This window comes from Lissotriton vulgaris, chromosome 1_2 (assembly GCF_964263255.1).
Source record: "Lissotriton vulgaris chromosome 1_2, aLisVul1.2, whole genome shotgun sequence".
Taxonomy (NCBI): Eukaryota; Metazoa; Chordata; class Amphibia; order Caudata; family Salamandridae; genus Lissotriton; species Lissotriton vulgaris.
In genome coordinates, this window is record NC_141686.1 from 358613944 (window position 1) to 358628220 (window position 14277).

Here is a 14277-nt window from a genome sequence, read left to right on the forward strand (position 1 = left end):
CTTAAAAAAGAACAACTTGATAATTAACCTCCTTTCTAGGAAATTAAATAAGCTAACCAGTCTGCAATTTACAAACTTCTCTCTGGCTAGGAAAGCCGAAATTTCCACCCTGAAGAAAAGACAAAAAAGGTTCTGCTTGAAAGAAAATAGAAGAATGGACAGATACTGGGTAGATCTGCCAGAAGCAATGTGACAAAAAACACCAAGCCCTTCTGGGGCATAATTGCAGAAGCCAGTGTAAATAAAATATCCGACTGTAACTCCAGTCGCACAAAAAGAATGGATTGCTAACTTATCCAAACTGTATGGAAAAAATCTATCTACTATCCACATAGGGAAATCTCTATGGGATGGAACCTGTAGCAAGAACGATCAGCGGTTAAAGTTGCCACTGAAGACCAAATTGCCGTATATATAAAGAAAGCGAGAGATACAGCAGCAATGGGACCAGTCAGGATCCTGGGGAATATCCTAAAGGAAAACATCGAAGGATGGAGTCAATTCTTGTCCCCTCTATTTATGTACCGCAAATATGCCCCCTGAGCCTCGTGGGCTCGAACAAATGTGGCCCTCAACGTTGGAGTCCCGCTCGGCGGACTCAGATCAACAATTGCCCCCTGAGCCTCTCATGGGCTTAGATTACAATGTGCCTGTCCTTGGAGCCTCTTGGGCTCTGTGCAAGCATGCCCCCGGAGCCCTCGTGGGCTAAGTAAAGATTGCCCCCTAAAGTCTGGAGTCCCGCCCGGGGGACTCGTTAAGAAAAGGGCCCCCAACTGCAGCAGCACCACTGTGGGGGAGGAGGGGACCGGCAATGTGCCCCGACGCCCTCCCTCTTCCCGAAATCAATAACACGGGCCCCCACATACCAGGACCTGGGGCGGGGGCTCCTCCTCGGCGCCGCTCCTCTGCTGATCACTAAGGGGCTCTCCCCGGCTCTCGGGAGCCCCGTGGGAGACGCCGGCTTCTGTGGTGACGGGCCAGGGGATCCAATCCCTGCTCTTCTTCCGGTCTCCTGGCGGCCCCGCCCACGTCCTCGGCGGGGCTGCCTGACTTCCTGCGGGCCGGCCGGGGAGACTCTTGTTCACCCGGTCCTTCCTCTGGGACCGGGACTTAAAAGGGGAGTAGGCGAGACTTCGGGCAGCGTCTTGTGGAGGCGGGGTGGGAAGCGGTACTCCTCCCAGCCTGTAGTCTCACCCAGCGGTCGGCGGGGCTCTCCCTGACCGGAGCCTCTCTGGCAGGGAACGTTTCTTGCTGACGCCGGAGTGTGTATTAGTTCGTGCTTTAGTAGATGCGCCTTTTGATTGAAGCTCTTCTCGCACACAGTGCAGCGAAAAGGCTTTTCTCCTGTGTGTATGAGTTGACGCTCCTGAAGAACTTTCTTTCGAGTGAAGCTCTTTGCACATACAGAGCAGTGATAAGGCCTCTCTCCACTGTTTATTTATTTATTTTAAAAGTGTTATACAGCACTGGCAAGTCCCAGAGGTATCAGAGCGCTTTACATGTGTGTGTTCTTTGATGATGTACAAGGCTTCCCTTATAAGTAAAGCGCTGTGAACACACAGTGCAGTGATAAGGTTTCTCTCCGGTGTGTTTTCTTTGGTGCTGTTGTAGATTTGCCTTTTGATTGAAGCTCTTCTCGCACACAGTGCAGCGAAAAGGCTTTTCTCCTGTGTGTATGTGTTGATGCTCCTGAAGAACTTTCTTTCGAGTGAAGCTCTTTGCACATACAGAGCAGTGATGAGGCCTCTCTCCACTGTGTGTTCTTTGATGCTGTACAAGGCTTCCCTTATAAGCAAAGCGCTTGGAACACACAGTGCAGTGATAAGGTCTCTCTCCACTGTGTGTTCTTTGATGCTGTACAAGGGTCGACTTACGAGAAAAGTGCTTTGAACACACAGTGCAGTGATAAGGCTGCTCTCCTGTGTGTGTTCTATGATGCCGCACAAGGGTTGTCCTTTGAGAAAAGCACTTCTCACACACAGGGCAATGATAAGGTCTCTCTCCGGTGTGTTTTCTTTGGTGCTGTAGTAGATACTCCTTTTGATTGAAGGTCTTCTCACACATGGTGCAGTGATATGGTCTCTCTCCGGTGTGTATTAGTTCGTGCTTTAGTAAAGTTGCCTTATGGTTGAAGCTCTTCTCACACAAGGTGCAGTGAAAAGGCTTTTCTTCTGTGTGTATGCGTTGATGCTGAAGAAGAATTTTCATTTGAGTGAAACTCTTGGCACATACAGTACAGTGATGAGGCCTCTCTCCTGTGTGTACGCTTTGATGGGGCCTCTCTCCTGTGTGTACGCTTTGATGAGGTCTCTCTCCTGTGTGTACGCTTTGATGAGGCCTCTCTCCTGTGTGTACGCTTTGATGAGGCCTCTCTCCTGTGTGTACACTTTGATGAGGCCTCTCTCCTGTGTGAACGCTTTGATGAGGCCTCTCTCCTGTGTGTACGCTTTGATGCCGTACAAGGCCTTTCTTATAAGCAAAGCGCTTGGAACACACTGTGCAGTGATAAGGCCTCTCTCCAGTTGGTGTTCTTTGATGCTGTAAAAAAGTTGCCTTTTGAGTGAAACACTTTTTACATGTTTCGCAGGGATATTGCCTGAGGCTGGTGTGTCCTTTTTTGTGCCTCACAAGAAGTGTCTCATTGATAAATCCTTTGTCACACACATTACAAGCAAAGGGTCTCTCCCTCATGTGCATTCTGCGCTGTTTTTTAAAGTAGATATTTTGAGTAAAATTCATCTTGCCTCCGGAAACTTTATGGCTTTCTTTCCCATTCATACTTTCTAGATGTGATTGCTGTGCTGCAAAATAGAAAAAACATTGACAGTTACACATGGAAAATATTTCTTGAAAAAGCTGCATTGATATAATATGGAGAGGTGAACAGTTACAATTCAGGGAAAAAAACTAATATTCTAAGAAAAAGAGTCATACTTCCCTTTGAGACACAAATGGTGGCTAGTCCTACGCAAAGTGCGGTGACTTAGTTCTGCAGCAGGAGCATGCTGGGAAATCAAGTGATTCACAAGAACCACTGTTGGACTTGGGGTTTCTGGTTGGCTAGGGTAGGCAGCTAAGCCAGGCAGAATCCACCACTCTTGTCAGGGTAAACCAGATACACACCTGAGATAACCTGCGCTCACCATCTGGTAGCTTGGCGCAGAGCAGTCAGACTAGTTTAAAGAGGCAATGTGCAGAGCATTTGTGCAACACACTAACGCAGCAACGCAGTGGGTAAACCACAAAAGGGAATCCACGCAGGATTATGTAAAAATAAATTCTATATTGTACATCAAACAAGACCAAAATTACTTAAATCACACCGTTCGCGCAAATAATGCAGGTTTGACAGAGAAAAACACAAATTACTATGAAAACATAGGTCACAGTGCACCTGCGCTCCTATTACACTTCATACGGTAACTATAGTGAACGTGGTTGAAGTGTTTGCATTTAGAAACAAAAGGTAGGGCGCAGGAGCACCTACTAAACAGTAATTGAGCTTGAGTCTTCCAGCAGTTCTCCTCTATGGACGGCCCAGCGCCATTCTTGAGGTAATCTCCAGAGCAGAGACAATGCTGAACAAGAAATGCCCCTCACGCTCTTGCGAATTTGGAGCCCCTCAGGACGCTTGAATCGCGTCTCTTTGCCCAATGGAAACCAAGCCACCAGTGAAGGAGAGCCAACCTCACAGTACCTCGGTAGGTGCAGGGTCACTGTCCTCAGGGCATCTGTAACTTGCTAACAATGTTGTCATGTCTCAGGAGTGGGACCCGACATTGAGAGCTTCGTGCAGTATATGCGTTAAACCCAGAGGGCAAGGCTGGCTGGAATGAGCCTCAGAATGCTGGCCCGCCACATGTTACAGAACAACGTGTCATCCAAAGGCCTGCCTTGAAGGCTTTGTGCTGCTCATGTAGCTCTGCAGCCTTAGTCGCTGCACAGTACCACCTCAGAGCAGTACAAGTCTTCAGGGGGCTGTTCCTTGAGTCTCACGACCAGAGGGGCCAAACCAGTTTGTTCTTGGTGTCATCTGATGGTGGCGATATCTTGCCAGACTCTGGGGGTGAGGTTCACAATACGATTCAGCTGCATTGAGCACGTTGGCTCAAGGACGTGTTTGTTTCTCTGGTAACAACTCCAGGCGAAACAACACTGTTCTCACTGGAGAAAGCATTGTGGGGGTGATAGATAAATAGAGTAGGGGTGATAGATAAATAGAGTGAGGGTGATAGAAAAATAGAGTGAGGGCGATAGATAGAGTGAGGGCGATAGATAGAGTGAGGGCGATAGATAGAGTGAGGGCGATAGAGTGAGGGCGATAGACAGGGTGAGGGCGATAGACAGGGTGAGGGCGATAGATAGAGTGAGGGCGATAGATAGAGTGAGGGCGATAGATATAGTGAGGGCGATAGATAGAGTGAGGGCGATAGATAGAGTGAGGGCGATAGATAGAGTGAGGGTGATAGATAAAGTGAGGGCGATAGATAAAGTGAGGGCGATAGATAGAGTGAGGGCAATAGATAGAGTGAGGGCAATAGATAGAGTGAGGGCAATAGATAGAGTGAGGGCGATAGAGTGAGGGCGATAGAGTGAGGGCGATAGAGTGAGGGCGATAGAGTGAGGGCGATAGAGTGAGGGCGATCGAGTGAGGGCCACCGAGTGAGGGCGACCGAGTGAGGGCGATAGATAGATAGAGTGAGGGCGATAGATAGATAGAGTGAGGGGTGTACAGAGAGAGGGTGTAGAGAGAGGGGGTGTAGAGAGAGGGGGCGTAGAGAGAGAGGGGCGTAGAGAGAGGGGTGTAGAGAGAGAGGGGTGTAGAGAGAGAGGGGTGTAGAGAGAGAGAGGGGTGTAGAGAGAGAGGGGGGCAGAGAGAGAGGGGTGTAGAGAGAGAGGGGTGTAGAGAGAGGGGTGTAGAGAGAGAGGGGTGTAGAGAGAGAGGGGTGTAGAGAGAGAGGAGTGTAGAGAGAGAGGGTAGAGAGAGAGAGGGGTAGAGAGAGAGAGGGGTGTAGAGAGAGAGGGGTGTAGAGAGAGGGGTGTAGAGAGAGAGAGGGGAGCAGAGAGAGAGGGGTGTAGAGAGAGAGGGGTGTAGAGAGAGAGGTGTAGAGAGAGAGGGGTGTAGAGAGAGAGGGGTAGAGAGAGAGGGGTGTAGAGAGAGAGGGGTGTAGAGAGAGAGGGGTGTAGAGAGAGAGGGTCTAGAGAGAGAGGGGGCGTAGAGAGAGAGGGGTGTAGAGAGAGAGGTGTAGAGACAGGGGTGTAGAGAGAGAGGGGTGTAGAGAGAGAGGGGTGTAGAGAGAGAGGGTAGAGAGAGAGGGGTAGAGAGAGAGAGGGGTGTAGAGAGAGAGGGGTGTAGAGAGAGGGGTGTAGAGAGAGAGAGGGGAGCAGAGAGAGAGGGGTGTAGAGAGAGAGGTGTAGAGAGAGAGGGGTGTAGAGAGAGAGGGGTAGAGAGAGAGGGGTGTAGAGAGAGAGGGGTGTAGACAGAGAGGGGTGTAGAGAGAGAGGGGTGTAGAGAGAGAGGGGCTAGAGAGAGAGGGGTGTAGAGAGAGAGGGTAGAGAGAGAGGGGTAGAGAGAGAGAGGGGTGTAGAGAGAGGGGTGTAGAGAGAGAGAGGGGAGCAGAGAGAGAGGGGTGTAGAGAGAGAGGTGTAGAGAGAGAGGGGTGTAGAGAGAGAGGGGTAGAGAGAGAGGGGTGTAGAGAGAGAGGGGTGTAGAGAGAGAGGGGTGTAGAGAGAGAGGGGTGTAGAGAGAGAGGGGTGTAGAGAGAGAGGGGCTAGAGAGAGAGGGGGCGTAGAGAGAGAGGGGTGTAGAGAGAGAGGTGTAGAGACAGGGGTGTAGAGAGAGAGGGGTGTAGAGAGAGAGGGGTGTAGAGAGAAAGGGGGCTAGAGAGAGAGGGGTGTAGAGAGAGAGGGGGCTAGAGAGAGAGAGGGGTGTAGAGAGAGAGGGGTAAGGATATGCCTTCTCCAGAATAGTCCAGGGAAAAAGCGTTTGATTATCAATGTGCATTGGTTGTTGCGCTTACAGTTTCATGGCAGTCCCACTAGTGCAACACCCATCTCTCTATAGGAGAATTCCACACACGAAAATATTGCTGCAAATCTTTCTTGAGTGTAGAACACACTTTTTGAATGTCAAGTGGCAGTCCGGCTATCTTCACCTGTACACTAAACAAAGAGCTACATTGTTTTGCACTTAAACTGAGAATTGTTTCAAGTTGTGAAAGGAGGCCTAAGCAGATTCAACATGGAGAGTTCTGCTATATCTAGTACATCGATCCATTTATTAAATACATGATGCCGAGAAGGGGAGGGGGAGGCAGAAACTCCAGAGGACATGGACATAAAAGAGAATGAAGAGCTAGTTACCCTGCAGCCCCATATGTGCATGCCTTTTAGAAGTAAACTTCAATATTGCACAATTGTCATTGTCCCTTTCATTGTAAACAGCCACGGAGGAATCCTTTCTCGATGATTTAGACGATGATCAACTTAATTTGGTGTTGATTTGCCTCATTTGGTGTGACCGCTTAGCCTTGTGGGAGTACGTCGAATGTCACTGATGTAGCGTTTGGTCAGCCATTTTGTCTTCACACTGCAAAGCACTTACTTTTCTCTTCGGGTTGCAAGTTGTCACAAAATGATTCGCTTTACCACAGTCAATGCAAATCTGTCCAATGGTTGGACATTTACCTTAGTGTGGAAATGACAGTCCGTATCTGTAACACGTTTTCTCTTTCTGTGGAGACAGGACAGTGTGCCCCTCTGCCTTGGACTTTGGCTTACTTTTGTTGGTCATGACCGATGCACTTTGGGCGCCTACGGCCTCCATGTCAGTCATTTGGCGATAAGCACGCTTGTCAGCGCAAGCAGCCATGAGGACTTGATACAAGCTCAGTTTCCATCAGCATTCGTCGTTGAAATGCATACGACAGTCTTCCAATGATTACTCTGAGGAGGGTGCCCTCCTCATCATAAATTAATTGAATTTACAGTGCTTTAACAAACATCCAGTCTTTCAACAAACTCATCAATGGTCTTACCTGGTCTCTGGCATTCTTGGATGAATATGTATCTTTTATAATTCACATTTGTCACTGGCTTAAACTTGACATTAAAGGCCTTTTCGATTTGATCATATGTCTTTTCACTTTCTTGTAAATTCTTTTTCATGTCTTCTTTCCTCCTTCACCTGTCATATTTCTCAAGATACTTTCTACTCTTTTTCATCTATTGCATCTATGAACTCTTCAAAAGTCTCTTTCCATCCTTCTATCGCCAATATTGTGTTTTTTTGCGATATCAACCGCAGTTGGCGGTTTTAAGAATGCAGCAGCCGTATATACATTGAAGGACAGTAGTGCTCTCTCAGGCACTTCCTGTTGAACTTGATCAGACAGAGCTTCTCTAGCGCCTTGTGATGTGCTGGCTTCGGGGGCAGCCCCAATGCCTTTTGGAGCTTGGATCTCGTCCTGGCTCTCCATCGGAGCTCTGTATGTTATGGCTGTCTAAGGAGTTGTTCTGGGCCCCTTATGCAGCAGCTTTGGTGGTGGGCCGCTTCGTCTGGGGAAACTTGTAAAACCCAACCCGACCCGCTTTCTAGGACTGCTCTCCAACATGTTGTGAGATGAGGATTTGTTGATGGTTTAGAGAAGGAGATACATCTTTGTACACTACAAGTACATGAAAGCAGATAACACTGGTCGATTTTGTGCTTAAATGTTTCTTCACAAACACCTGGTTATTCTCTGCTTCATAGGTAGCTAGGGACGGGTTTTAGTATTCAGGAAGAATGGCGCACAAGCAGTATTAACGTAATGTATGGGTAGTATTGCTTAATGTAATGGTGCAGTAGGAAGGAGACACCCTCACAAACCCCTTAATCTGTATAGGAAACTACACAATTCGTGATAAAAATGGAACCTGCGCACACATATATAGTCATTGATCCAATGATCACAGTTATTCTAGGAAACAATTAATACAGTCCAGGCGGTGGAATCGTTGTTCTTAGTCTTGTCTGTTTTTAATAAAGCGGATGGTATAATTATTTGTACAGACAGCCAGCCGACACGTGTTTCGTTGTGGAAAACAGTGTTCAACTCCGCCTTCCTCCGGTGAGAATTCCAACCCGGCAGGGTAACCAAAAGGACTTCAAGCGTAGGTAGTATTGAAGGTAAGTACACCCACTATATGATGGCAGTTTGGATTATGGACGCCGAGTAATCCAAACGTGTAGGGTAATATGCAGGAACTGTAAATCCGACGTAAAATCAAAGACAGCGACACTGAAAGTCTACATGTCGCTGGACAGGAACTGAAGGAAACAGCTTGTAATAGAATATATGGCGCCATTACGCACATTAATACCATTACGCTATGCGGAGTAAGCAAACTAAAGGTGGACAAGGAAAGCAGTAATTCAGTACACATTACACTGAAATTCATATGCTATGAAGCAGAGAATAATAAAAATGTCCTCCTGAACGAACTGCCTCTTATTGTTAAGTTGCTTTCCCCTCGGCGTCCAAGGGGAAAGCAAATTAACAGTAAGAGGCAGTTCGTTCAGGAGGGCACGTACCCGTGTTACACCAGGACTCTACCGGTTGTTTCCTGCCACTTTGATATCGTGATTGGAATACTCGGCGTCCATAATTTAAACTGCCATCATATAGCGGGAAGAGTTGTTGAACACTGTTTTCCACAACGAAACACGTGTCGGCTGGCTGTCTGTACAAATTATACCATCCGCTTGATTAAAAACAGACAAGACTAAGAACAACGATTCCACCGCCTGGACTGTATTAATTGTTTCCTAGAATAACTGTGATCATTGGATCAATGACTATATATGTGTGCGCAGGTTCCATTGTTATTATTCTCTGCTTCATAGTATATGAATTTCAGTGTAATGTGTACTGAATTACTGCTTTCCTTGTCCACCTTTAGTTTGCTTACTCCGCATAGTGTAATGGTATTAATGTGCGTAATGGCGCCATATATTCTATTACAAGCTGTTTCGTTCAGTTCCTGTCCAGCGACATGTAGACTTTCAGTGTCGCTGTCTTTATCTTTAAGCATTTTATGCAGGCTGGCACTGTGCTTAGACTCCACCAGCGCCAGCATCGATTCTCCACTTCAACTGAGGCACATGTGGCACGCACGAGCAGTGTGCTGGACAACGGCAAACTCTCTGGAAGAGCGCTTTCAGTGTACGGGCTTCGTATCCCCTATCTTGTCACCAGTTATAGTGTCCTGCCAGCCCAGGTACTCGCCAATTACCAAGCTACACACTTAGAGTAGTTGAACACGTCTTGATTACACTGCGTGTATGTCAGAACTCAACATTCTACACGGCCTTTATCTCATCTCTCCAGCGCTTACGTCCTTACCGATGATATACCTTGGTAGTCACTTATGAACAGACCCTCCAGGATTTAGCAGTTTTTCGCGAAATCGGCACTTTAGTAAAAATGCAGCGATTTTTACAAAAGTGCCCGCGAAATCGGCACTTTTGTAAAAATGCCGCGATTTTTACTTGAAGTGCCAGCGAAAATTAAGGAGGTGGGGAGTGATGTGGGTCATTTTAAACGTTCAAGAATGTCAAGTTCAGTTGGCTTAAATACCAGACCTGTTTGAGGGTCTCAAACATGGCATGACCATTTTTCAGCTGTGCATATGGTGGAAAATGAAAAAGGAATGTGTATTTCTTATTTATTTTCACAATCATCTCATAATTCTTTTTGATTTCTTGCTTAAAATTTTTCTTTGCTTGTTCGATTTTGAACAAAGAAATGCGTTTCTTAAATAATTATTTTGTGTTAACTGTTCCGTCAGACTTTTTCCTGGCATGCATTTGTATTTCGGTGCAGGCACATGGGTCCCTTGTAATATGCGTTCAGGCAATACTCTGTGTGGGTCAATTAATTTCCTTGATCCCTGTTTTTCTCACTAACAATGTCCCAATTAAAAAAAAAATGTCATTTGGTGAAAGAGTAAAATTCTAATTCAAAAACTAGGTGCGCTGAGTAAGGGTGGGCGTAGTTCGCGAAGTAGCGCTACGCGAAGCTACACGAAGTGCACTTCGCACTACGCGAACTTCACGTAGCACTACGCGAGCTGCGTAGTAGCATGTTCGCACTGTGCAAGATGCATTTTCAATGATTGCACAGTGCGAACAAGCATCCGGCACTGTGCAATCATTGAAAACGGCATCTTGCACAGTGCGAGCTGTAGTTTTCTGCCACTTGAGTAGATTTTTACTCGAGCGGCAGCTTTCTCAACGCGAACTGGTAGTTTCTCATTGCGAGCGGTCACGAGCATGCACGACCACTCGCAATGAGAAACCTGACCTCTCGCATTGAAAGAGTCTCGCCGGGATGTCATTTTGCTTGCTCGCGGTCGCGAACATGACTTTGAGGAAAGCGAACAAGCAAAAAATTAACGCTGCACTACGCTACGCGTGTTTGCACTGTGCTACGTGCAGCTCGCGTAGTGCGGAGTTGCGCAAACTTCGCAAACTACGCGAGTGTAGCCCAGTGCTTCGCCCAGGGTTAGCGCTGAGTTCATTCTCGCTCATTAAGCAGTCCTACATAATGTCCGCGGGTCTCTCATTCTTAAAACAGCTCCAAAAGAATTTGGCATATGATCCCGCAAGCCAGGCGGCAAGAAATGAGCTAGTAAAATGGAGAATCTGCGAATCGAGGCTTCTGCCTGGGTTCATGGGTGAGGTCTCGTTATAAAGGGTCCATCGATGGATGGGTAAGTCAGACCCTCCAGGAGTTAGCGATTTCGTGTTTTGCAGCGAAATCGGCACTTTAGTAAAAATGCCGCGATTTTTACTTAAGTGCCCGCGAAAATGGAGGTGGGGAGTGATGTGGGTCAGTTCTTTCTCAATTTCTCAGGGTCTCAGTTACTCTTCACTGTTTGTAATGCAGAGGGTGGCAGATGATAGGCAAGGGAGAAAGCTGTACCCATTTAAAAAGACGGAGGATGGCAGTGTGACCTATTGGCAGAAAGAGCAAGAGTACAAGTATCGGCACGCGGGCAGGCACAGTGCGGGAGAGAGCACACCCTGGTAGCAAGCCACGCCGGAATCTGGTTGGGCCGCATCAGCAACCAGGGACTCTCTCAAATGCTGTGGGGCCTAAGTCCACTGCGCCCAGAGCTGCAGCCTCGGCAAACCGCCACCGGACACCCGGCCGTACTGGAACTACTGTCCTTAAGTGTGAGGGCGATGGCAGAATATGCCTGATATGGAGGGCTCCATTTTCGCCTAGACACCTGCTGCCTGTCGTCTCATGACCCATGGAGCCTGGGAGGGGTGAGCGGTGAACAGCAATGGATGGGCACGGGGGCAAGGCGGTGTGAGGTTGGGGTTTTCCGTAGCTTCAGCATCTCCTGCAGCTCGCGTCCATGTAGCTTCTCCTCCTATGCCGTGTGTCTTTCCATCCAACTGGTAAGTCTTCGGTTTGCAAATCACATAAGTTACTCATTCCATTCCAATTATAATCAACAGGAGCTAGTTCCTCCTTCTGTAGCACAAAGAGATAATCCCTGATGCATACTCTTAATTCGATGTATGTTTCTCTTTCTTTACAGTGTGCAATATTTTAGGTGAAGTTCCCTTTACATAACATATTTAGCATGTACACAATTAAATAAAGCATGTATTTTTGCCTATAGAGGGACATTCTAAATATATGATTATGAACTGGTTCAAAATACCAGTGAGAGAGAGGCTTAATAACCAGAACACTTACAAAGAGTTTTATTTTTTTAACACAACTATTTAACATACACTAAAGGTTTTCCAGTTTTTGTTTTTATATAAAAATCACATTGCTGCCCTATACATCACAGGAAATTACATCACATCAGGGCCTATTTCAAAGTGGAATACTCTGCTAAAACAGTTTCCATTGTTTTAAAGCTGAAAATGAATGATTATGAGTAAAATAACGTGCCGCAAAAATGCAGCTAAATTTCCATATTTGTGCTGCTAAATTTCCATATTTGTGCCGCTAAATTTGCTAATCCATGCCGCTATATCTTGGGTGATCTGTATGTAGGATCGATGCTACTTCTGCAAGAATAAGCTTGTTAGTTGCACTTGAAGAAAACAGCTATTGAATTTGTTAGACATGGCCCTCTCTACAGGGTAACCCCAAACTGGTGCCTTCACCATTCCTATTTTTGCTGAATTTGTTTCTGTTGGCCTTAGGACCTCCTGTTCTACGCCACTGTGAACCCATGTGGAACCCTTTGTAAAAGCTCTCAGGACCAACTAGGCTACCCCACTGGTACTTCCTAGCTGTCCGCGGCCAGGACCAGGCCCTTGGCCACCCAGATGCCACTGGTCCTTGCCCATCCACAGAGTGGGGGACGTTACCCCTAGCACATAGTAGCCATTCTCCACTCTTCACCCTCATCAGGGCAGTTGTAGACTGCCACTGATCCTCCAGCCTAGGGTCGGCACCCTCAGGCTGACCAGAAGTCACGGGCAAGGCTTTCCTCCTCCTACCTCCCCTCCTAGGGTTCCGCACTCTCGTCCATTTAAAGGCCCCCCTCAACACAACACAACACAACTCTCCCACCAGTTCAGGACCTCTCTACAGCAACTGGTCTCCCAACCTAAGGTCTAAACCCTCAGGTTACACCGGGGTCAGAGGTGAGGGCTCCCTCCCTCTACACCCCCTTCCAGAGTTCTGCACCCTCCCAACTAAAGCAGTACCCCTGGAAGCCAAACTGCTCAGGACACTGGTTACAGATGTCCCTCCTTCCAGGTCAGCAGATCCTGAACATGTCCTCCCAACCCAGGGACCAACCCCTGCCATTGAACACTTGCCTGGTATGCCAGAACGTCTGGGGGCGCACATAGCCTGAACCCCATGAGGGTAACACATGACTCATGTGTCGTGTGAAAGTCTGCCTGGCGCAGATCCCCCGACCCCTGTTTATCTGACAGCACGCGAAGATCCCCCAGGACAGAAGTGGTGGCACCATTGCCATTCATCAGTGACTCAGCCCTTCTGGCTGGCCCCTGACCCACTGGTTCTTTCACTGGGGAACACATCCCCCATTCACCCCTCACTTCGGACGTCTGTGCCCTCCCAACTGGAGCGATACTGCCAGACACTAGGAGATCCCCCTCAAATGGCTTCCTAGTAAAGCCTAGGCCCTCAACCTGGTGTTCCCTTAGGGAACCCTCCAGGCCCTGAGACTGGGTTTCGGGCACCTGGAGACACACAGCCCCACACTCATTCCTACTCCACTGAGACAGGACGTGAGCCCCTACACTCCTCCCACTACACTGGGCCCTAGCTGGGCTACACTGAACCTCTTCCCCCACACAGGACGGGAAGATACCCAAGCCACTACTATTGGAATCACTCTCCAATGCTTTGGCAGAACTTCGGGCACTTACCCAGAAGTGTGCCTCCTATGCAAGTTCCAAAGGATTAAAGGACTCACACTCCAACAGGTGTTGGCACAACCCTGGAAAATAACAACTGAGCATGTGCTCTCAGATCACCATATTGATCAGTCCCTCAAAATTATGTTCCGGGTTAACTGTCACACAATCAACTAGTGCATCATAACATTCATCTGCAAACTCCCCCCAAGACTGGTGAGACAGTTTCTTACTGTCCCTGAACTTCAACCTGTACTCCTCTTCTTGGGAACAAGGTACCATACTTTGGGAACTGGGAATGGGACTTCCAACAATGGAGTCCATACTGCTGCCAACACTGGACCCCACCCTCACTGGTGAATCCAGAAAACCACAACTGCACTCAGGGGATAATCTACCCTCCAGAGCTAATTTTTCCCTGGTTGAAGGCCCTCTCAGCCTCCGCCATCTTCTCCTACGCTGAGACCCTTTCGGTCTCTAGCATTTTCTCCTCTACCCTCAGCTCGCTATCTCCTTGGCATGCTCTAACCTGAGCTTCTCCAAAGCCACATGATGCTCCCTTTCTTCCCTCCTATCTACCCACTCCTCTGGGAATAGGGAAAGGGATGGGGCACTGCCCCCAACACTGGACCCAGCTAGAGACTCCCTATCTGTGGGGTCCTCACTATCTACTAGCGTTCCTGTCCTGTCATTTTCTTCCTCCCCTTCAGACTCCACAGGGCCCCCCTCAGACCCACCATGCTCTTGGCGTGCATCTAGGGCCCTCATCTCCTCATTGCGCTCACGTTCTCATTTGTCCTTTTTCCATTGGATCAGATTTTCCCGAAGTTTTGACGTGGTGTCTGACCCACTCACTGCTATGTCTCTCT

At 48.0% G+C, this 14277-nt stretch overlaps 1 protein-coding gene across 1 annotated transcript in view; it reads right to left on the reverse strand.

The window, feature by feature from the left end:
• Window positions 1–1434: 1434 nt before the first annotated feature.
• Window positions 1435–14277, reverse strand: part of LOC147736837 (uncharacterized) — a 50584-nt gene continuing 37741 nt past the window's right edge. Inside the window, exon 3 of the mRNA XM_086953826.1 lies at window positions 1435–2801. Within this exon, the coding sequence (XP_086809952.1) occupies window positions 1486–2801 (1316 nt within the window). The 3' untranslated portion in view covers window positions 1435–1485. The remainder of the gene's footprint in view (window positions 2802–14277) is intronic.